This window comes from Caretta caretta, chromosome 9 (assembly GCF_965140235.1).
Source record: "Caretta caretta isolate rCarCar2 chromosome 9, rCarCar1.hap1, whole genome shotgun sequence".
Lineage (NCBI taxonomy): Eukaryota > Metazoa > Chordata > Testudines > Cheloniidae > Caretta > Caretta caretta.
The window spans coordinates 103,274,110-103,297,202 of NC_134214.1; the positions used below are offsets into that span (position 1 = coordinate 103,274,110).

The 23,093-nt window shown below is 45.4% G+C and overlaps 2 protein-coding genes across 10 annotated transcripts in view; one reads left to right on the top strand and one right to left on the bottom strand.

Moving 5' to 3' along the window:
* ZMYM3 (zinc finger MYM-type containing 3) overlaps positions 1 to 8,071 on the bottom strand; it is a 66,826-nt gene extending 58,755 nt beyond the window's left edge. The window contains exon 1 of the mRNA XM_048864928.2: positions 7,534 to 8,071. The gene's annotated coding sequence lies outside the window, so the exon portion shown is untranslated. The remainder of the gene's footprint in view (positions 1 to 7,533) is intronic.
* A 579-nt stretch (positions 8,072 to 8,650) lies between these two features.
* The window catches only part of NONO (non-POU domain containing octamer binding), an 89,218-nt gene continuing 74,775 nt past the window's right edge, over positions 8,651 to 23,093 (top strand). For 6 of the 9 annotated variants that reach the window (XM_075132631.1, XM_075132632.1, XM_075132629.1 and 3 more), the window contains exons 1-8: positions 8,651 to 8,801; positions 12,739 to 12,859; positions 15,341 to 15,561; positions 16,625 to 16,926; positions 18,994 to 19,089; positions 19,683 to 19,879; positions 21,160 to 21,244; positions 22,041 to 22,143. In XM_075132631.1, coding sequence (XP_074988732.1) covers positions 8,667 to 8,801; positions 12,739 to 12,859; positions 15,341 to 15,561; positions 16,625 to 16,926; positions 18,994 to 19,089; positions 19,683 to 19,879; positions 21,160 to 21,244; positions 22,041 to 22,143 — 1,260 coding nt within the window. In that variant the 5' untranslated portion in view covers positions 8,651 to 8,666. The remainder of the gene's footprint in view (positions 8,802 to 12,738; positions 12,860 to 15,340; positions 15,562 to 16,624; positions 16,927 to 18,993; positions 19,090 to 19,682; positions 19,880 to 21,159; positions 21,245 to 22,040; positions 22,144 to 23,093) is intronic. The other 3 variants (XM_075132628.1, XM_048864949.1, XM_048864951.1) reach the window with 3 other exon arrangements.

Here is a 23,093-nt window from a genome sequence, read left to right on the forward strand (position 1 = left end):
GGGGGCCCCTATCAAATACGTTTGAGAACCACTGCTCTAGACTTAGAACAGGTTTTGTGTGTATACACAAATGCAATCAGATGGAGACAATAATTGTAGTTACCACTGGTATGTTATGGGGTTTGAAGGTACAGCTGGGGTTTGAAGGCAGCTGGAGAGGAAACTGACCAGTCAGAGGAGATGGGACTGTGCACATAGGATGGGAGCTAAAGCCTGGTGATCGTCCGTGGGAGAGGAGATGGGGGGATGGTTAATGGCCAGTAGGAAGGAAAGGTAGGCTGGGCAGAGAAGCAGGGCTAATCCAGTGGCAGAGCTATGACCAGGCAATCACCAATGGAGAGAGTGTCCATGAGACTATCTTTCTAAGACGTTGGTTCCACATAGTGAAACATTAGGTGAAGTAGCAGCATTCTTGAAGGTGGAAGAAAGAAAATGAATAATGGCGATAGGAGGAGTGAGAAGGGTAGACAGGCTGGGATCCAGGATTGGAGGCAGTTAGAAGCTAGGGGACCTCAAAGGTGAACACAAAGTTCATGATAGCAAACACTCACGTATATGTTAGGAAACCCTGTTGTACATTCTCACAACTTTATGAGAAATCCCTCCAGCCTTTATTAATCTATCACAGTAGAAACAGATTGTAGAAACAGTAGAAACAATTTAAAGTTCAGTTATTGTCTACAAAATATGTGCATCCAAATCAGTGCTACTGCCTTTGGGGACCACATAAGCTTATTCAATGTTTTAGTTATGTTAGTTTTGTAAGGCTTGGGAGAAGAAGCCATACTCCATTCTTTAAGATGGAGTCACTGAGAGCTGATAAAAATTGAACCCACTATAATAGAATAAGAATCTGACACCAGGCATGCTGGGAAGAAATTGAACTCTGTTTCCAGTCCCACATGATCTGGGTCAGTATTTCAGAGGTCACATGGCAGTAGTCATTATCCACTGATACAGTGGCTGGTATTACACCCACAATGCCATGTTTACTGTCACTCTTCAGAGTCTAAGGCTATGTCTACACTAGCACTTTGTCAGACAGGGGTGTGGAAAAAAACCACACCCGACCAACGTAAGTTTCACGGACAAAAGCGCAGGTGTGAATAGCGCTATGTCGGTGGGAGATGCTGCCGACATAGCTACTGCTGCTCACTGGGGGTGGTTTAATTATGCTGATGGGAGAGCTCTCTCCCATCAGCATAGAGCAGCTACATGGGAGACCTTACAGAGGTGCAGCTGCAGCAGTACAGCTGCGCCACTGTAAGGTCTGTAGTGTAGACACCGCCTTTTAAGACTTCTTTCACTCAACAAAATCCCCATGATGGCTGAAGTGGCATTTTCAAAAGCATTGGACATTGCCAGAACTGCTCCCATTGAAGTGAATGGGAATTTTACCGTTTGTTTCACTGGGAATGGTTAAGCCAATAGCCTTTGGAAAAATCCCACTCTAACTCTGAAAGCTCCAACCTTGGCCTACAAGTGTGAGCTAAGGTTGGAGAAGAATTTAAAACAAAATTTAGAGGAATGACAATCTGCTCTGAGCCTGCTCCTGGGCACTGGCTAACAAAGCTCTTCCACACCCAAAGTTGCATCAGTTTCACTAAATCAGAGTAACATCCCATCTTTAGGCCTGTTCTACACTTAAAATTACCTACATGCCTCCCGCTTTCATCCAGACCACACCACACGATCCATTGTCTACAGCCAAGCTCTACGATACAACCGCATTTCCTCCAACCCCTCAGACAGAGACAAACACCTACAAGATCTCTATCAAGCATTCTTACAACTACAATACCTACCTGCGGAAGTGAAGAAACAGATTGACAGAGCCAGAAGAGTTCCCAGAAGTCACCTACTACAGGACAGGCCCAACAAAGAAAATAACAGAACGCCACTAGCCGTCACCTTCAGCCTCCAACTAAAACCCCTCCAACGCATTATTAAGGATCTACAACCTATCCTGAAGGACGACCCATCACTCTCACAGATCTTGGGAGACAGGCCAGTCCTTGCTTACAGACAGTCCCCCAACCTGAAGCAAATACTCACCAGCAACCACACAACAGAACCACTAACCCAGGAACCTATCCTTGCAACAAAGCCCGTTGCCAACTGTGTCCACATATCTATTCAGGGGACACCATCATAGGGCCTAATCACATCAGCCACACTATCAGAGGCTCGTTCACCTGCACATCTACCAATGTGATATATGCCATCATGTGCCAGCAATACCCCTCTGCCATGTACATTGGTCAAACTGGACAGTCTCTACGTAAAAGAATAAATGGACACAAATCAGATGTCAAGAATTATAACATTCAAAAACCAGTTGGAGAACACTTCAATCTCTCTGGTCACTCGATTACAGACCTTTAAAAGTGGCAATTCTTCAACAAAAAAACTTCAAAAACAGACTCCAAGGAGAGACTGCTGAATTGGAATTAATTTGCAAACTGGATACAATTAACTTAGGCTTGAATAGAGACTGGGAGTGGATGGGTCATTACACAAAGTAAAACTATTTCCCCATGTTTATTCCCCCACCCCCCACCGTTCCTCAGATGTTCTTGTCAACTGCTGGAAATGGCCCACCTTGATTATCACTACAAAAGGTTCCCTGCGGCCTCTCCCCCCCCCCCCCCCCCCCGCTGGTAATAGCTCACCTTAAGTGATCACTCTGGTTACTGTGTGTATGGTAACACCCATTGTTTCATGTTCTCTATGTATATAAATCTCTCCACTGTATTTTCCACTGAATGCATCCGATGAAGTGAGCTGTAGCTCACGAAAGCTCATGCTCAAATGAATTGGTTAGTCTCTAAGGTGCCACAAGTCCTCCTTTTCTTTTTGAGAATACAGACTAACACAGCTGCTACTCTGAAACTTAAAATTTAGTTTGACATAGCTATATTGCTCAGGGATGTGACAAACCACACTGCTGAGTGGCATAGTTATGCCAAGCTAACCTCCAGTGTAGATGCACCTAGGCTGATGAAAGGATGCTTCTGTCAAACTAGCTACTATTGCTTGGTGAGATGGTGTTCCTACACCCGCAGAAAAACCCATGTCACCGCAAGCTGTGTCTGCACTATGTGGTTATGCCAGTATAGTACGCATAGTATAGACATGGCCTGAGTGAAACTGGTACAATTCTGTGTTCAGACAAGCCTAAAGTTGCTCTTGTTCTATACTGAAGGTTCAACTGCCTCAGCACAGCCTAAAGCACTCCTGCCCTTTTAACTGAGCCCCACAGAAAACTGTCCCCAGCCAAGGGGCAACTCAGCCCACCTTCAGAACTTTGAAATGTTCATGCCATTAAGCACAGGCAATTTCTCAGCTCTGTCTGTTCTCCTGGGATTTGGTCAGTGTTGCTCTCATGAAACCCCCACACATGCTGAAACATCACAGAGGTCAAGAGGAGTGTCTCCTCCACTTCACACTGCTAGTGGTAGTACTACAGAGATGGAACCTACATGCTGCAGGATGCAGTGCCTCCTTGCTTCTCCCTTTGATGCTAGCTGCTGCTGCTTATATTGTAATAGGTGCATCTGCACACATGGGGCTTCTGTAAGACCAGCAGTAACTGCTGATCTGAGAATCCCCCCATCACCAAAACAAAAAAAAAAATCAAGAAAATTAAATGCAAAAAACTCTAGTAATGCAACATTAAGGCTGTGAACATAACTGCACAAGAATTAGGGAAGGGAAATGTTCCCTTTCTTGTTACAGTTAAGTCTTACTAATAGAATATAAAATTTAGTACAAAGTGCTCTTACCAGGCCTAATGTGCATTGTAAACTACGAGGTGTTCACATAGTTATGTGATGCCACATGCCAGTTAGATATCAGAGGTGTGTGAATCACTTTTTCTCTTGAGGCAACTCTGACTAAAATTACTTGTGTCAGGTTCGGTCTACACTACATACTTACTTCTGTGTAACTACGTCGCTCAGGGTGTGAAAAATCCACACCCATGCGCGATGTAGTTATACTGACCTTACACACACACACACACACCCCACTGTGTAGACAGTGCTATTTTGGCAGGAGAGCTTCTCCCACCAACATAACTACCGCCTTTCGCAGAGGTGGAATTATTAAGCCAGCGGGAAAGCTTTCTTCTGTTGGCTTGGAGCATCTTCACCAGACACACTGCATTGGTGCAGCTGCGCCAGTGTAAATTTGTAGTGTAGACCTGCCTTCAGTTTAGTTCTCTGTTTGAAATATGTGAGCTGGAGTTTTCTACCAGGCAGGAATGTTAAAAGTTAACCAGTATCCTGCCTCCCATATGAGCCATCATTCCTGCTACAGGGTAGGCCTGGCCAGGAGGCAGAGTTCTGGGAAAGCAGGGGTTCTCTTGTAGTGCTGGGGAGTGAAGCACAGATGGATTTTCATCCTCCCTAACTCCTCATCCTGAAACTACCAGGCCAGGGTGAGCAGTAGCCCTCTCAGCGTGCAAAATAGGGACTGGTGACAAAACATGGGAAGTGTCTCCAACATGGGGCACTGCTTACCCAAAGTGTATTAAATGGCACTTCGTTTGGGAGAAGGGGTGTTCTGTTAATTATTTTCAATAATACCTTTGTTAAGCTACTGGTTATCCTGTGTTACATTCCTTCCCTTTCTCTGTTTATACATTTTCCTAGGAGTCTGTTTCCCACAGAGGGACACTGTCAACTTTGGGCACGTCTACATACAAAATTTGCACCACATTAACTATAACTGTATGATTAAAGCGGTACCATCTCCCTAGTGTGGATGCAGTTATATTAGTGTAGAGGTGTTTTTATTCCTGTACACAAAGGGGAATAACTACTTAAGTCACCTTTATAGCATAGGTGCTGACTTCCCTTCTGCCCCGTGGGTGCTCGACACTCCCCCTGCCCCTGACCCCCCCCCACCCCACCTTGCCTCACCCCCATTCCACCCCTTTCCCCCAAGTCCCCACCCCTGCCCCACCTCCTCCCCTGAGCGTGCCACATCTCCGCTCCTCCCCCTCGCTCCCGAAAAGTCCTAAGCGCCACGAAACAGCTATTAGTGGCAGGGGGGCGGGAAGCGCTGGACAGGAGGGGGAAGAGGGGGGGACGCGGCACGCTCAGGTGGGAGAGAAGGAGGCAAGGAGGGGGGAGCTTGGCTGCCAGTGGGTGCAGAGCACCTGCTAATTGTTCCCCGTGGGTGCTCCAGCCCCTGAGCACCCACAGAGTCGGTGCCTATGCTTTACAGTGGTTTAACTGAATATAGAGTAGGCTTTTACTTGTTAGCAAAATAATTATATAAGTCACATCCATAACCAAAATAGTTACACCAGTAGAAATTTCAGCTGTTGACCAGGTCTTAAAATTTTTTGGTTGAAAACACACCCATTTCCTTACCTGTGTTTTCCAGTTGCTTCCCCTCCACCCATCTCCTATCCTGCTGCTGCAGGCCCTAAGAGGGTTTCCCTGAGCTGAACTGTATTCCCACTACTGTCACCTTTGCTCCCCTCCCCACTAACTGTGCAACCTCTGTCCCCAGCCAGATTGTGTAACCTCATCACCTTCCCTATTAACTGTACCCACTGGTATCCTGTGGAACACTCTACCCCCAGGCCCGAAAAACAACAACAAAAACAACTGTGCCCGCAACCAGACAAGATTACAAATCTGGTTAATAAAGGTAATAGTACTGATAGCACTTTTGCAAAGCAGCTAAGTACTGTGCAACATTCTGATTAAAAACAAGCACTAAACAAAATCAACATGGGTCATATTGAATATATTCAGAGCTAACAGATAAATATAAAAACATACCTGTTCATTAACTATTATCAACTGGGGGTTGCTCAGGCCTTAGTTCTTGGCCCAATGCTATTTAATATTTTTAATCAATGATCTATAATATAAAATAATTGATAAAGTTTCAGATGAGACTAAGGTTGGTGGATTAGTAAATGAGGGGGACAGATCACTGTTTCAGAACAATCTGGATCACTTGTAAACAGGATGCAATCAAACTACATGTGTTTCTGACTGAGCTTGTGAAGTTTTCACACTCAGCATTTCTCTTTCTGTAACACAATCAATTCCAAAATTTCAGGGAATGCTCTAGGCATCAATAGCCAAAACTATTGACTTTTTTGGGAAAAATCAGAAAAATGGGGGAGATACAAAGCTCCTGTTAGCTTTTTAGCACAGCCAACTGATGCAAGCACCTGTGCAATGGTCTATAGATCAAACCACTGGTTGATGGCACCCATTAATGCCTTCCAGCATAACAGTACTCCTATTTCACTGCTGTGTATCCTCCGAACAGAGTTAAATCATTCAGGATGTCAAAATGTTAGTCTCCCAGGCAGAAAGAACAACCATGAGGGAATATGGGGTGCCGTGGTGTGAACACAGCCCCTGGCATGAGGGAGGAAAGAATGAGGATCCTGGTATGGGGGAAGGGGAAAATGGAGTACACAAAGCCACTCGGGCAGAGACTGGGGGACCTGGGTGTGGGGAAAGGGGTCACACAGAACCCATGGCATGAGGGAAAGACAAAAACCTTGTCATGCAGGAAAAGGGGAAATGGGGGAAGAGGCTAATGAGATTTCACACAGAGTCCCTGACACAGGGGAAGAATGGGGGACCCTGGAATGGAAAAAAGGGGCCATGCAGAGCCCCTGGCATGGTGGGGGAAAAGGGAATGAGGGCACATAGCATCCCTGGCTGGGGAAGACTGAAAGACCCTGGAACAGGAGAAATGGGGGGCATAAGGGAATGAGAGTAATGGAACACACACAGACACGCTTCCGTGAGGAGAAGAATGGAAGGCCCTGCAATGGTAGTCACACAGAATGCCTAGTTGGAGGGAGATTGTGGGAAGTTGCAGCAAGCTCCTGAAATAGAGGGGGATGGGAGGGTGACACCCACCCACAGATCTTGGGGACAGGGAGAATGAAGGATGCTAATAGGAGCTCCCAATGTATGCAATGTACTTGGCCTACAGAAACTAAAAAGCATGCAATCCTCTACCAATATTTCCAAACACAAGGTCTTACATTTAGAACACAGAATTTAGGTCACACTTTCAGGGTCAGGGACTGTACCCTGGAACACAGTGACATCAAAAATAATGTAGGGGGCCACTGTAAGTAACCAGCTGATTATGAACTTCCAGAGCAAAGCTGTAGCAAAAAGGACTAACACAGTCCTTGGATGTGTAAACAGGGGGGTATACAGCAGGGGAGTAGGGAGGTTACAGTACCCCTGCATACCACACTGGGGAGATTGTTACTGGACTGCTGTGTCAACTACTGGTGGGTGCATCCTTTAGAAAGAATACTGAAAAACTGGAGTGGGTTCAGAGAAGAGCCACAAGAGCAATTTGAGGATTGGAAGGAGTGGGATACTTAAAATCAATCTATTTAGTTTATCAAAGAAGCTACTTCATTGTGATCTATAAATTACCAACACAGGAGAAAATACTGGATAATAGAGGGAATCTAGCAGACAAAGACAGAACAAGATCACATGGGAAATAAGATGCAAATTTAATTACCTATTAGAATAATTTTGCCAAGGGATGCAGTCAAATCTCCATCACATGGAGTCTTTAAATCAAGACGGGGTATTTTTCTAAAAAGATCTGCTCTAGTGGGAAATACTGAGTGACATTAGATGGCCTGCGTTACTCGGGTTAGGCTCGATGGACACAAGGCTCCTTTTGGCCTTAGTATCCTCTGTATCTGTGGTGGGGGGCACCTGCTGCCTACCACTCAACGATGAGCTCTCCGAGGCAGGCTGGTATTTAATCCCTGGCTGCGGGGCACGTGGGAGCTAGATCCACAAACGGGATTTAGGATCCACATAGCAAACCCTGACTTCACCCACCCAGCGGCATGGGCTCCCGGGCACTGCAGAGCAGAGCTGGACGCCGGAGAGCCGGGCAGCCCGCGGGCAGGGGCCGGCCGAGAGCCAGCAGCAAACGCCCGGGAGGAGAGCGACGGGGCCGACCCCGGGCCCGGGCGAGGTGCCGCCCAGGAGCCCGCGGGGCTTCACCCCGCCTGGCAGCCGAAGCCGCTGCACGCCGCAGGGCAGGGGCCGGCCGAGAGCCAGCCAGCCAGCGAGCGGGGCCGGGCCGGGCAGAGCCGGGCCGGGCCGGGCCGGGCAGGCGGGGCCGGGGACCACGGCGGCCCGGCGCCCCCCGACGCTCCAGCCCAGCGGCCAGGGCGCCCCACGCGGCTTGACGCCACAGGGCCAGGGCCGGGGCGGGCCGACGCTGCCCTGCGAGCTCCGGGACCGGGGGGGGGGGCCCCCTCCCCCGGGGCCGGCTCCCCGCGGCTCGGGGCGGGCGGGGCCGCGGCGGCGGACTGACAGCAGCCCCGACGGCGGCCGCGGCGCTGTCTCTTTAAGCCGCACCACCCTCTGGACGCTGCGCAGATGCCGATCTCAATGCGCCTGCGCACGCTCGGGGGTTGGCTTGTTCGTTCCTTTGTCCCTACCTCGCCTCTCATCTAAGCTTGGTGCCTGAGGGGATGAGTGGCAGCTAGTTTCGCGGGCTGCGAAGACTGCTCAGCCAATAGACTACGAATAGAGGCGCGATCTTGTCTTTGGTCCCGCCCTGCTCCATTCCTTCTGTGATTGGCACTGCTGTGAGCCACTGAACGGAAAGTGTGAGGAGAAGATTGGCCAATGGGGCAGCAACATGGGCGGCCCTTGGGTAACCGGTTAGGCTGTCCGATTTCCGGCCGCACGCGCTCTTTTTTTCTAGGCGACGAGAAGGCGAGAAGGCCGCGATCCGTTGTGGGAGCGAGGGCCCAGGAGCAGGTGAGGCGGGGGCGTCCCGTGAGCGCCCCGGGCTCCGGGCGCAGCGGGCTCCGGCGGGTCCGGCAGCCTTCCGCCCGAGTGGGCCCGCGCGGCGAGGCCGCGGTGTCCGGCTGACGCGCCTCCAGCAGCGGCTCTGGGCGGGCCCGCGCCGGGCGGGCGGGAGGCCTCGGCCGCACGCGGAGCGGCACCGGTTCAGCTTCATGTCAAAGGCTCCCTTCAGGATAAACCGGTGCAACTTCCTCGTGTGTCCCCCCCCCGCCCCCGCTTTTCCCTTCGCTGCCAGGTAGCTGCTGCGGCCCTGTCAGCCCGCCCGGCCCTTCGCTCTCCTCCTCCAGCCTCGCTGGCTGTCGCCCACGCTTGCCCTTTTCTTCCCCCTCGGTGCGCCGCAAACCTGCCGTCGTCCCGCCTGTTTTCGCGCTCCTTGTCTCCCACGAGCTTTCCCCCGGTTGCTCTTGCGTGGCTCCTCGGTTAACTGTAAGTAAACGACTCATTTGTGCCAGTGCTTCTCGGTGGCTTCACAAATTGCATGTTGCTTTTTTATTGCTTCCGCTTGTGCTGCTTGTAGGCACAGTACCCCGCTTGTCATTCTTTCTTTAGGTAATTGCATATAAACTTACCGCTTTGCATAGCCCTCCACCGCTCCTGCCTCCATTGACACTCCCCCCCACCCCGACACATTTACTTTCCGTAGCTGCACTGGCTAGGGAGAATTATTTAAGTTGCAATTCATTCTGCCCTATGCATTCTAAAAACTGCCAACCAGGTTTTAGTTCCAGTATTATTGTTTTTTTTGTTGTATATATTTGAACTGTCTGCAGCTCCTAGGTACAGTGTGTTGGTGCTTCATGAGTAAAATAACTTCTTTTGACTGAGTGCATAGTTTGAGCATGCTGTGTAAGGTTTACACATATATCTTGTCTGGTTGCCTTACAGCCACTTTGACCAACTTGGAATCTAGGTCTCTCCAACACTTCTAAATGGAACAAACTTAGTATGGAAGTAATTGGTGGCAAAGGAATGTGGATACCCAAGATAAGACAAGTACTATGGTGCAGCTTTTTAAACACAGTGCTGATTGCACAGATGCTGATAGCAAACAGTATCATCAGGGGACATATTTCTGTTTCTGGTTGTTGTTTTTTTAAGTCTGATGGTCTTATAAAAGTTCTAGTAACCATCAAAACAACAGCCACTAAACATAATATATATAAAATAAGAGTGGCCATGCTCTGTCAGATCAGAGGTCAGTCTAGCCCAGTATCCTCATGTCTGACAGTGGCCAATGCCAGGTACTTCAGAGGGAATGAACAGAACAGGTAATCATCAAGTGATCCATCCTCTGTGGCCCATTCCCAGCTTCTGACAAACACAAACAGAGGCTAGGGACACCATCCCTGCCCATCTTGGTTAATAGCCATTGATGGACCTATCCATCATGAATTTATCTAGTTCTTTTTTGAACCCTGTTATAGTTTTGGGCCTCACAGTATCCTTTAGCAAAGAGTTCCACAGGTTGACTCTACATGGTGTGAAAAAATACTTCCTTTTGTTTTGCCTAATTAACCTAATTTCATTTGATGACCCATTTGTGTGTTATGAGAAGGAGTAAATAACACTTCCTTATTTACTTTCTCCACACCCATCATTTATAGACCTTTATCATATCCCCCCCTTAGTTGTCTCTTTTCCAAGCTGAAAAGTCCTACTCTTATTAATCTGTCCTCATATGGAAGCTGTTCCATACCCCTAATCATTTTTCTTTCCCTTTTTCAAATCTTTCCAATTCCAATATATCTTTTTTGAGATGGCCTGACCACACCTGCATCCAGTATTCAAGATGTGGGCGTACCATGGATTTATATAGAGGCGACATGATATTTTTTGTCATCTTATCTATTCCTTTCTTAATGATTCCCAACATTCTGTTAGCTTTTTTGACTGCCGATGCACACTGAGTGGATGTTTTCAGAGACCTATCCACAATGACTCCCAAGATCTTTCTTGAATGGTAACAGCTAATTTGGACCCCATCATTTTATGTGTATGGTTATGTTTTCCGATGTGCATTAATTTGTATTTTTCAACATTGAATTTCATCTGCCATTTTGTTGCCCAGTCCATCCAGTTTTGTGAGATTTCTTTGTAACTCTTTGCAGTCTGCATTGGACTTAATTGGTTTTGTTTCATCTGCATATTTTGCCACCTCATTGTTTACCAATTTTTCCAGATAATTTATGAATATATTGAATAGGACTGATCCTGGTACAGACCCCGGGGGACACCACTATTTTACCTTTCTCCATTGTGAAAACTGACCATTTATCCCTACCCTTTGTTTCCTGTCTTTTAACTAGTTACTGATCCATGAAAGGACCTTCCCTCTTATCCCATGACAGCTTACTTAGCTTATGAGCCTTTGGTGAGGGACCTTGTCAAAATCTTTCTGAAAATCTGAGTACACTATATCTACTGGATCCCCTTGTGTACATGCTTGTTGACCCCCTCAGAGAATTGTAGTGGATTGGTGAGACATGACTTCCTTTTTCAAAAACCAGGTTGACCCTTCCCCAACAAATCATGTTCATCTAGGTGTCTGACATTCCTGTTCTTTACTATAGTTTCAACTAGTTTGCCCAGTACTGAAGTAATTGCCAGGATCGCCTCTGGAGCCTTTTTTAAAAATTGGTGTCATGTTATCTATCCTCCAGTCATCTGGTACAGAAGCTGATTTAAATGATAGGTTACATACCACAATTAGCAGTTCTTCAATTTCACATTTGAGTACATTCATAGCTCTTGGGTGAATACCATCTGATCCTGGTGACTTATTACTTTTTAGTTTATCAATTTATTCCAGAACCTTCTCTAATGACACCTCAATCTGGGACATTTCGTCAGATTTGTCACCTAAAAAGAATGGCTCAGGTTTAGGAATATCCTTCACATCCTCAGCCTTGAAGACTGATGCAAATAATTCATTTAGGGTGTGTCTACACTGGCATTTTACAGCGCTGCAACTTTCTCGCTTAGGGGTGTGAAAAAACACACCCCTGAGCGCTGCAAGTTTCAGTGCTGTAAAGTTCCAGTGTAGACAGTGCACCAGTGCTGGGAGACGTGCTCCCAGTGCTGGGAGCTATTCCCCTTTTGGAGGTGGGTTTTTTAAAGCGCTGGGAGAGCTCTCTCCCAGTGCTATGCTGCAACTACACAAGCAGCACTTTAACGTTGCCGTTGAAGACATGCCCTTAGTTTCTCCACAATGGTCTTATCATCCTTGAGTACTCCTTTAGCATCTCTATTGTTCAGTGGCCCCACTGGTTGTTTAGCATGCTTTCTGCTTCTGATGTATTTAAAAAAGGGACATGGTTAACATAAAATCACCCTTGCCTGAATTCTTTTACTTGCTACTGTTACAGGGAATACATCTTCTTAGAACTGAATGCTTAAGAGAGTTTTTTGTTTTCTTTTTGAATTTGAGAGTGCTTCACGTGTATTGCACTTTCCCCTGTGTATGTGGTTCTTTCACATAGCAACATGAGAGAAATTATCTTAAATAGGAAAATATAACTACATTGGTTGGCATTAGGACTCGAATGCAGGACTTAAAACCAACTAGATTTTAAGTTAACTTTTCCCTTAAAGGAGGATCTCTTCTTGGTTTTGTAGTATTTATGTGGCTAGTAGGTCAGAAAGAGCACTTTAGTTGGAAATTTCATTGGCTACACAGGTTAATTCGAATCAGATGTACTATGTTCAAATTGCACTTTCCCTCATATTGTCTGTTTCCCCCAGGTGTCTGGAGTTGCAGAGACTGGAAATGCTTCTGTTCTGATGATTATCTCTGTGGTTGTGCCCAGGAAAGTAGCTGTAGTGTTGTGTGCATTGGCGGTTGCTGGTTTGTACATTGAGGATATATAACCAATGATGTATTTGCTCTCAGGTTGGAAAAATGCAAGGCAATAAAGGCTTTAACATGGAGAAGCAGAACCATGCTCCAAGAAAACAGCATCAGCATCAACAACCACCTATTCCTGCTAATGGACAGCAGGTCAACAGCCAGAGTGAGTAGATTACACAAGTCCATCTTGGTTGTTGTAGCCCTCTGGGCTGCCAAAGTGCCATCCGCATAAGCCCTGACTTAAGTTTCACTTTAAACTGTCACAGGTTCTTTCCCTGTTTGAGATGATCTGATATCCCATGAGAAAGGATTAGTTTAGATCCTCTTCTGCTGTCAAGTTCCTCTGGATTTTTTTATTGCCAATCCTTGCCCCATGAATAACCCACTTGTATTCGTTCTTTTTGGTATGAAAGCAGAGCTTTTTACTAAATCTGTAAGAAGAGGAGATTGCGTTCAAGATTACGCTTTCAGTCAGTTCAGTTCTGCTCTTATGGCCTGACTTTCAAATATGTTGAATGCTGGTTGCTCCCAAAGGTTTCATTGAGATTTTTGGGGCTGAGTGCTTCTGAATCAGGCCATTAATGTGCACGTTTAAAGATTTCTTCCTTGCTGCTTATAGGATCTTCCAGTAAATCTAACTGCCCAGAGGACTGCAAATCTCTCCAATCCTCCAGTGTCACCACTGTGGATTTTACAAGAAAGAGGTGGCTTGTCTGTGACTGGCACTCTTTCCTCCTTTTCTCTCACCCTCACCCTTCTTCCCAAAGCTGTACCAGAGGACCACCTAGCACAGTCCTTCCTAGGTATTGGTGGGATAGAATTGCTGTCTGCATAGATGCAGTTCTAATAGGAAGGTTGTTATAGGGTTCCCTAATCACAAATCAAATCGAATCACACATCAGTTTGAAACTTCTGAGCAAGGTGATCTCCTGACTTGGCTGCTTGATACTCCAGCATCAGAGGGCCAATCATACCAGTGAGGGTTTTTGTGCCAGTAAGTCCAATCCACTGACGTGTACCCTTGTTCAATATGGGCTGGAGCTCTATGGAATTGTTGGGTTTTGGTGATGGTGATCTTGAGCTGAAGAAGTGGGGTTTAATGACCTTTGGGGCCTTAACAGATCTAACTTAATGGTTCAGAAGCATGTAGTGGTGAGGGTCTGAAGCTGCCATTCATGGATGACTGGGGAGTGTGTCTGGTTACATTGATGAATCAGTTAATTTGATAGTTATGTTTTGCTTTGAATGTGGAATCTACTACATAAGTGTTATAAAAAATAGAAAAGGAGGACTTGTGGCACCTTAGAGACTAACCAATTTATTTGAGTATGAGCTTTCGTGAGCTACAGCTCACTTCATCAGATGTATACCGTGGAAACAGTTTCCACGGTATACATCTGATGAAGTGAGCTGTAGCTCACGAAAGCTCATGCTCAAATAAATTGGTTAGTCTCTAAGGTGCCACAAGTCCTCCTTTTCTTTTTGCGAATACAGACTAACACGGCTGTTCCTCTGAAACCTGTCATAAAAAATAGAGCTGCTCAAGTTGAGTGTGTGATAAAGTGGTTGGCCAGCCTTCTCCCTACTAGAGTGGGATAATTTTACCCTTGCATTCTAGTCTCACCCATTAAAAACTAAATAGAGTGACAATGGGAGATCAAAAAGAAAAGGAGTACTTGTGGCACCTTAGAGACTAACCAATTTATTTGAGCATAAGCTTTCGTGAGCTACGGCTCACTTCATCGGATGCATACTGATCAAGTCTCTATTCATGCTTCTTATGGGTCATCTCAAAATACCATTTTTGTGATTATTGCTTGAGACCATAAACCTGAGCATTTCTCATATTTTTTTCCACCATTGTAGTGTCTGCACTTTCTTACTCCCTGCCTCACTATATTTTTATGATTTATCATTAATTTGCTGGCTTTTTGGTTCTGTTTTAGCCACTGAGTGTTACTTGACTGTAGACTTCGTGACTAACTTTGCTGACTTTTCTGAGGTCCCATCCATATTGCTGCTTTATAGCTTCCAGCTGCTTTCTCTCCAGCTTGGAGATAGGGTCTGGGTTCCAGAATCTTTCTAGTGCATTCCCAGGCTGTAGGTGGCTGAAATGTTATCTGCTTTTTCCCCCTTGTGCATCTGTTGTACTAGGCAAGACTAATTAATGTAAGTATCTTTTGATTGTGTGTTTTTTGTTTTTGTTTTTTCTGAATCACTGTTGAGTTCTGAATTCATTCCAGGATGATAATCCTCTAGCAGCCTATGACACTGCAGCTTTTTTGTAGATAGCTAAGCTGTGGTCTTGAAGTCCATGTGTCAAACATAGTCCACAGTAAGAGTTGCTAAGCATCTTTTGACGCAGTAGTCAAGTTAGGAAGGCTGCTGCATTCTTCCAAGGTCCCTACTTCCCGCTTTGGGCTCTCCCTCACATAGTGGCCGATGCCTTGTTACGAAGCAGTACAGTTCCTGCAAACTTCGTCTTTCAATAGAATGTTGGCCTATGCTGAAATACTGTCTCCTTGTTGCTATGGAATTGGTTGGAGATGTTTGAGACTTGGGTGAGTGGGTGGAGTTAGCTATTGTTGTTTGTCTTTATGCTCGCTGTGATGTAACATAGTGGAATTTATCCCCCCAATTGTAGAGCGACTGTGTACCTTATTCCCCTCAGATGAAGGCCTCACTATTGACCTGAAGAATTTCCGGAAACCTGGTGAAAAGACATTCACCCAGAGGAGCCGCCTCTTTGTGGGGAACCTGCCCCCAGATATTACTGAGGAGGAGATGAGAAAGTTGTTTGAAAAGTATGGGAAGGCAGGTGAAGTCTTCATACACAAGGACAAAGGCTTTGGATTTATCAGGCTGGTGAGTCATTATTGCTTCCTTTGGGGTGTCCTGTGTTAGCGCTCTGACATTAGGAGAGTGGTGCTTATTGGAAATAGTAACCTTGTTCACATATTTTGCTAATCGAGTTGGTATCTTCACATAGATGTTTAAAATTAATTCTGGTGATCTGAAGTATGGGATACATTGGAACCAATTGGTTCTTAGATTTTTAATATTTTGAATTATACAGCAGGTTAGCTGCCTTGCAGTTATATGGATTAAACAAGGATACTTAATTTATTTCAAGACAGTTGCTTCAGACATGGGAATAAGGTCTTGCCCATCCTCCAAACTATTGTCTTGGCATCCTATTTAGGAAAGGAAGATGTAAAACTGGGGTAACAGCTGTTCTTGTGACAAAACCTATATTTTAAGTCCCATACAAGTGTTTTGCTTATATTGAACATCAAGAAACAGGAAGGAACCATCTTGACACTTTCTTGTCTTGAAATACAAGATGGGCAGCATGGTGAGAAGCTGAAAGCTTTTTAAAGTACTATGGAGATGAGTATTTAATACAAGTTTGCATATTTTCCAATAAGTCATTAGTCAGGTAATGGATCTTAAGATTTTGAAAGACTCCTGCCTTTCTTGTACTTTCAAATACTGAGTAGTTCCTGTGTCAATCATCAGACTAGATTACTGGGAAGAATTAGGAAAGTAACAGTTCTCACTGTGATCCTAGTGCTCTTCATTGATGTGTGCTTAACTAATATTAACTCCTAGCTGCAGTCTGTAATCCTTGCAACATTCCTTTTAAGTTTTGTACCTGATGTTGTCTGCTTTCTTTTTATCTTCTCTCCCCAAACTTAACATGTGCTCCCTGAACTAGTTTAACAGGCACCTTGGATAATGGTCAGAAGACTTTATTTTATTACAAACATTACTAAGGCATCCTTTGTGGTACAAAGAGTTTTGTTCTTCTTGCTGTATTGCTAGTCCAGGGAAAGATAGGCTAGTGACCCTGTCCTCTGCTTCTGTGGCAGGAAACATGTTTCCATACTGCATTGCAAGTTTTAATGATAACTTTTCTTGTCTTCAGGAAACTCGCACTCTAGCCGAGATTGCAAAGGTAGAACTAGACAACATGCCTCTCCGTGGGAAGCAACTAAGAGTGCGCTTTGCATGCCACAGTGCATCACTGACTGTCAGAAACCTGCCTCAATTTGTGTCAAATGAGCTCTTGGAGGAAGCCTTCTCTGTGTTCGGCCAGGTGGAAAGGGCTGTGGTTATTGTGGATGACAGAGGAAGATCGTCTGGGAAAGGCATTGTGGAGTTTTCAGGGAAACCTGCTGCTAGGAAAGCTCTGGACAGATGTAGTGAAGGGTCTTTCCTGCTAACCACGTAAGTGAGGAGGGTGAGAAGTGCTGTTCTGGAAAGTGCACAGCTTGGCCAGGCGGGTGCTGGCTTGTGAAACACTGGTGCTTTAACACTAGAGTGGGGCTATGTGTGGTATGGGGCAGAAGGCACTATGTACTTAAACGTAAGTTCTATAATGACAAACTTCCTGTCTCATATCTGGGCCATGTTAGAATAAATCTGTGCACAGGCTTATGTTCAAAACCATCTTGCTTCCTGGAGGCTGTCCATGGGATTGAGTGTGCTAATCTGGGAACTGCTGCTGTTGAGGTTCCTCATAGACAAAGCCGCCTTTGGGCAGTTCAGGTAGTCCTGAAGAAGAAGAAGCTATTCCTCCCCTGTTAAAGTATTGCTGGCAAGTGAATAAAGCTTGTGTATGTTAACTGTGCGGTCTGGATCACCCTAGAATTGATTATGAAAATGGGCTTTTGTTTTGCAGTGGGTACTTTTGTGATAGAATGTTGCACTCAATCCTGTCAGCAGGCATAGATTCAGTTTGTTGTTTAAATGGCTAGATTGTGTGTGTCCATGCATTCATTCGTTTGTTCTGGCTGCAGCACACTAGCCTCCATGCTTGAGTATTCGAGGGGCACCTAGCAGGTCTGCAGAGTTCAATGTCCTTCTGGGAATGACTGTGCATTCTTAAGAGTGGAACTAAATCTGAAATGTTCTTTGCCCCATTGGTCCCAACAGCCAGTGAGTCGGACCAGTTATGTATGGTACAAGGCCCATCGCTCCAATGCTTTTGGTTAGGTTGGGTTGCTATTTGGGGGAGTGCTGAACTGACTGTTTTTTCTCTCTCCCCCGCCCTTTGGGCGGTTTTTTTTTAAAAAAAAAAAAGTTATTTTGGTAACAGCAGTTATTAAAGCCTAGGATATATTGTGTTTGATTTATAATCCACTTACTCTTCTAAGTAACATTTTATTGCTGCTCCTATTCCCTCACTACCATCGTCCCTGCTATACCTTGCCTTGTTCCAGAAGATTTGGAGATGGCACCTTTCATTCCATTGCTAGGATACTCTGAGATCAGTACACAAACACCTTCAACTTCAGAAAGCAGCTCAGTTCTGTTCAGTCTTTTCTTTTCTTCTGTGCTAGCCTCTCCAGTGTGTGTCTGGGACTGGCCAACGGTGCACTATAGCTGGGCTACAATTGGAGGGTCTTTGGACTCTGCCCAGACTGTTTGGAAATCTTCACTTGTATCACGTCTTTGTTTAGTAACTATCATTGGCTGATTCGGGACTCAGAAGTAGCTGTCTTAAAGAAAGAACACGAGAACTAGCTGTCACCAAATGAAGTTAATAGGCAGCAGGTTTAAAACAAACAAAAGGAAGTATTTCTTCACACAATGCACAGTCAACCTGTGGAACTCTTTGCCAGAGGATGTTGTGAAGGTCAAGACTATAACAAGGTTCAAAAAAGAACTAGATAAATTCACGGAGGATAGGTCCATCAATAGCTGATAGCCAGGATGGGCAGGGATAGTGTCCCTAGCGTCTGCCAGAAGCTGGGAATGAGCAACAGGGAATGGATCACTTGATTACCTGTTCATTCCTTCTGGGGCACCCTGGCAGTGGCCAGTATCGGAAGACAGGATACTGGGCTAGATGGAACTTTGGTGTGATCCAGTATGGCCGTTATGTTCTTAAGGGATTGTGGAAGCAATTTCAAACAAGTCACGCTCAAAACCCAGACAGTACCAATATATAACTTGGGTGTGAAGATGGCTTTCACTTGTATTCTGGCTGTCTTTGTCTTAGCATCCGATGAAATGAGCTGTAGCTCATGAAAGCTTATGCTCAAATAAATTTGTTAATCTCTAAGGTGCCACAAGTACTCCTTTTCTTTTTGTGGCTGTAGACTAACACAGCTGCTACTCTGAAAATTGTCTTAGATGGTTTTCTTAGGATCTGTTGTTCTGAAACTTCATTGGTAAAGAGAGAGCAGTATTTTATAGCTCCAGCTAGAATTAAGACACACACAGAAGCTGGCCTGCAGTGCAGCCATTGTCTAGGTAACACTGAAATTGTGTGGCCTCTTTTCTTTCCAGATTCCCTCGGCCTGTCACCGTGGAGCCAATGGATCAGTATGATGATGAGGAGGGACTGCCAGAGAAACTGGTCATCAAAAACCAGCAGTTTCACAAGTACGTGTCCACTAGGGAAGGAAGAGGGGTGTTAGTGGTGGACCATTCAAGAGATTGGTGTCTTAATCTTTGGGAGAATGCATCCTCACAAGCTAGTAAAAGGCTCTTCTTATTGCCTTAGTACATTTCTCTCTTCTCCTAATCCTAAATATGTGTTTCTTTACTAACTTAGGCATGCCTCTAGAAAGCACCACCCCTGTTCAGGCAGCTGAAGTTTTCATAAGTAGTTGCCCCTACACTAGAGAGTTGGGTGGGTGGGTGAAGGGCGGAGAGTAATTAGGATTACCTTTTAGTTTCTTCCTTCAATGAATTGGACAGGTCTTTTCTGGGGAGATATGCCAGTGCTTCAGATAGGGTCCTCTGCTAGAAAACAGGAAGATGCAGAAAGAGCAGCTTCCCATTTATTGCAGTGAGAATTCTATTTCTGTGTCAAACTGGCAAGATGGCAGCTTCTTGGATAAGATATTCTAAGTGCGTTATTGATCTCTCCCCTTCGTAGGTGTTAATTAGAATCTCTCATATTTAATTTGTATGAATCTTTATTTTCCACGTTGGCTTTGCTCAAGTTTTCTTGTCTTCCACTCCTCCCTCAGGGAGCGTGAACAGCCTCCTAGGTTTGCACAGCCTGGCTCTTTTGAGTATGAGTATGCCATGCGCTGGAAGGCTCTAATAGAAATGGAAAAGCAGCAGCAAGAACAGGTGGACCGCAACATCAAGGAAGCAAGAGAGAAGCTGGAAATGGAGATGGAAGCAGCTCGCCATGAGCACCAAGTTATGCTCATGAGGCAAGGTGAGAGCCAACTTCATCAAAGACCACTCTTACAATTTCTTCGTAAAACTGGGAGTGTCTAGCACAGTAACCAGACTAGTGTTGGCTGGAGATGGGCCTGGGGATGGATGTCTGACTGATAGCTTGCCAGATAGTCGTTGTCTAAATAGATCTGCTGTACAGTATAACAAGCTTCTGTTCTGCTATCTTCTGTAGGATGGCAGCTATAGAGTCTTAGTTGATCATACGCTTAACTTGATGACATTTCTTTGTGTATGTCTGTAAAGCAATAACTTGTGAATGCTGCCTCTGATCAATTTCAAAATCCCAGGGAATGTCCTAGGTATCAGTGGTGAGAACCCTACCGATTTTGGGGGAAATTGGAAAAGTGAAATGCGGGGGACACAGAGCCCTTCCTATCTGTTTAGCAGAGCCACAGCTTCAAGCACTTCTGCAGTTGTTCATAGATTAGATTGGTTGAATGGCACTCATTCACACTTTCCAGCATAACCAAATATTTGTCTCTCATCTCTGCGTGCCCTTCCAGTAGAGTTTAACATGTTGATAGCCTGAATGACTTATCTCCCAGACAAATAATAAGGGGAAAGGGGGGAGAAGGAAAATTGAAGCATGTACACAGCCCATGGAATGGGAGATGCACAGAACCCTGGCAGTCCAGGAAAAATTGTGGTATCCTGGCATGGGGTAGGGGGAACGCAGATCCAGCAAGGGGGAGGGGAGAAAATGAGAGGCAGACAGCCCCTGGCATAGGGGGAACTAGGGGCACACAGGATTCCCACCATAGAGAGATTTGGGGACCATAGTATGAGGGCACACAGAACCCCTGTCCTGGGGAAAAGAGGACGTGGAGGGAAGTGGAAATGGCATGCATACAGAGCTGCTGGCATGGGAGGAGAAGAAATGGGGAACTTCTGGCATGCAGGGAGGGAATATGGGACCCTGGTATGGGGGAAGGAAGGAATGGGGGGGTCCACACAGAACCCCGTCATGAAGGAAGGAGTGCAGGCAGTTGCATGGAGTCACTATAATAAAGGGGGATGTAAGGGTAGCACCCAGGGACCTTGTGGGGAAGGGTGGAGGAATGCAAGGAGCCCCTGGTGTGCACAATGAGCTCAGGCTAGAAAAACTACGAAGGTGCAACCCCCTGGTGTGGAAACTAACTGGTAAGTTGAGGTTCAGGTATGGAAGTGGGGGGAGGTAATGTTAGTCTGGTCACCTAGCAGCCCGCAGAGGGAATGACAATTGGCCCAGTGATTGGCTTCTACTGTCACCTCTTCCAGATTTAATGAGACGCCAGGAAGAACTAAGGAGAATGGAGGAACTGCATAACCAAGAAGTGCAGAAACGTAAACAGCTGGAGCTCAGGTAAAGGGAGGTTCTGGCCACTCATATTGCTGTGAATTAAATGCATCCCCTTAGACTGGGGCTAGGGCATTATCCAAAGCAGTTGGACACACAATTTAACAATATAATTTCCAAACGTTGGGTCATCTTCATCCATAAGCAAAATTTACAGTAGGTTTAGGGTGCAGTATTGTTTATGGTGTATGCCCGTGACCTTGAAGTACACTGACTAGTTCTTGTTTTTTCACTGATAGACTCAGGTTTGGATTCTTACTGCTTGGCTTTCAGATGTATATACAAAAGCCAGGTGTCTTTGCAGCAACCTCGATTGCTCGAGCGCTGTAGGTGGGGAAAATCCTTGCCCTAGCTGCAGCCTTTTCATTCTTCCTGTCACTTAAGGATCTATGAGAATCTCTCTCCTCTCTCTCAACTCCTTTATGGTCTTACTGCCTGGTTCTCAAGGTAATTCTGTAGGCCACTAGGAAGATCTTCAGACCAGTTCTTTTCAGAGCACAGTTTGAGAACGACTTGGCTAATGTTTCCTGATTACATATGGATAGCATTTGTTTCAAAGCGTAGCGTATTCTCTGACTGAGATTTTTTTCTGATAAGATCACTAGAATTGAAAGGGATTAGAAATAATGGTAGTTTTCATGAGTTCTAGAAATTTATCATATTGAAGAGCTTAATGCTGTACTTGTCTGGAAGAACAGTGTCATCTTTACTGCTGACAAATGCCTACCATGTAGCACTTCGCCCCTGTGATACAGAATCTGCTTATGTCGTGCTGAGTGACTCTGGAGTCCTTTCCTTGCAGGCAGGAGGAAGAACGCAGGCGCCGTGAGGAGGAGATGAGGCGGCAGCAGGAGGAGATGATGAGACGCCAGCAAGAGGGCTTTAAAGGGAACTTTGCTGATGCGGTATGAGTTCTCCTACCTTTTGATTCATATGTGGCTTCTGTCAGAAGGATAGTTGTCCAGAGACAGGGCAGGATTTCTGTTGATCAGAATATGACTGGGCATATATTTTTCTCTAGAAGAGTACCTCTGTATGGAGGTACAAGTAACACAATAAGATGGGGATGGGACTGCGTTTTTACAAATCAATTTTAATCTTGTTGAGGATCACAAATACTAAAATTAACCATACTCGTGGTTATTGCATGGTCTCACTACAGGCAGAATTAAGATTGTTCGAGTGCCTTAACTGTGTTTCCATTTTTTTTGTTTAATCTTTAATTTCAGGTGGGCTTGGGGGTGTTTTTAATGATTGGCTTTGGGATAATTACAACATCTCTAATGTAATTTACCCTATGTTACTGGTATGTGCTCTGTCATAACTTCACCCCAATGCAGTTTTGTCTGAGACTATACGTATGGAAATCCAGTTGTTCATGGGAACTCACTTTCCTGCTGCTGTCCATGTAGGACCACAGTGTGTCAGTCTTACTTTGCAGCAGAGCACATGCTAACAGGTCCTATTCTTGGAGCAGTGATTGAAAATTTCCTTCATGAAGATCTCTGCAGAGCCCCACAAGGAGTCACGTGCCAGGCCACAATAACATTGGCCTGAAGACTGCTGCATCCTGTCTTGGCAGTTTGTCTAAACATTGCTGAGTTTAGGGACCACTTTAGGTATGACAACGTGGTTGCCATTAAAAATCAGTACTTGTTAAGTTACCACACAATGATATTGGGTACTGCAGTTCCCCAACTGTTAGAATGGCAAACGTCTCTAATTACTGATTTCTTGATACCAGTAGCTCTAATTTTAAGGCCACATTTTTCACAGTTCAGTAGGGCTAAAAACAATACTATTGGGAATTCACTCATTTCTATCTCTGGCAGTTTGCAAGATCAGCTCTTAAAAT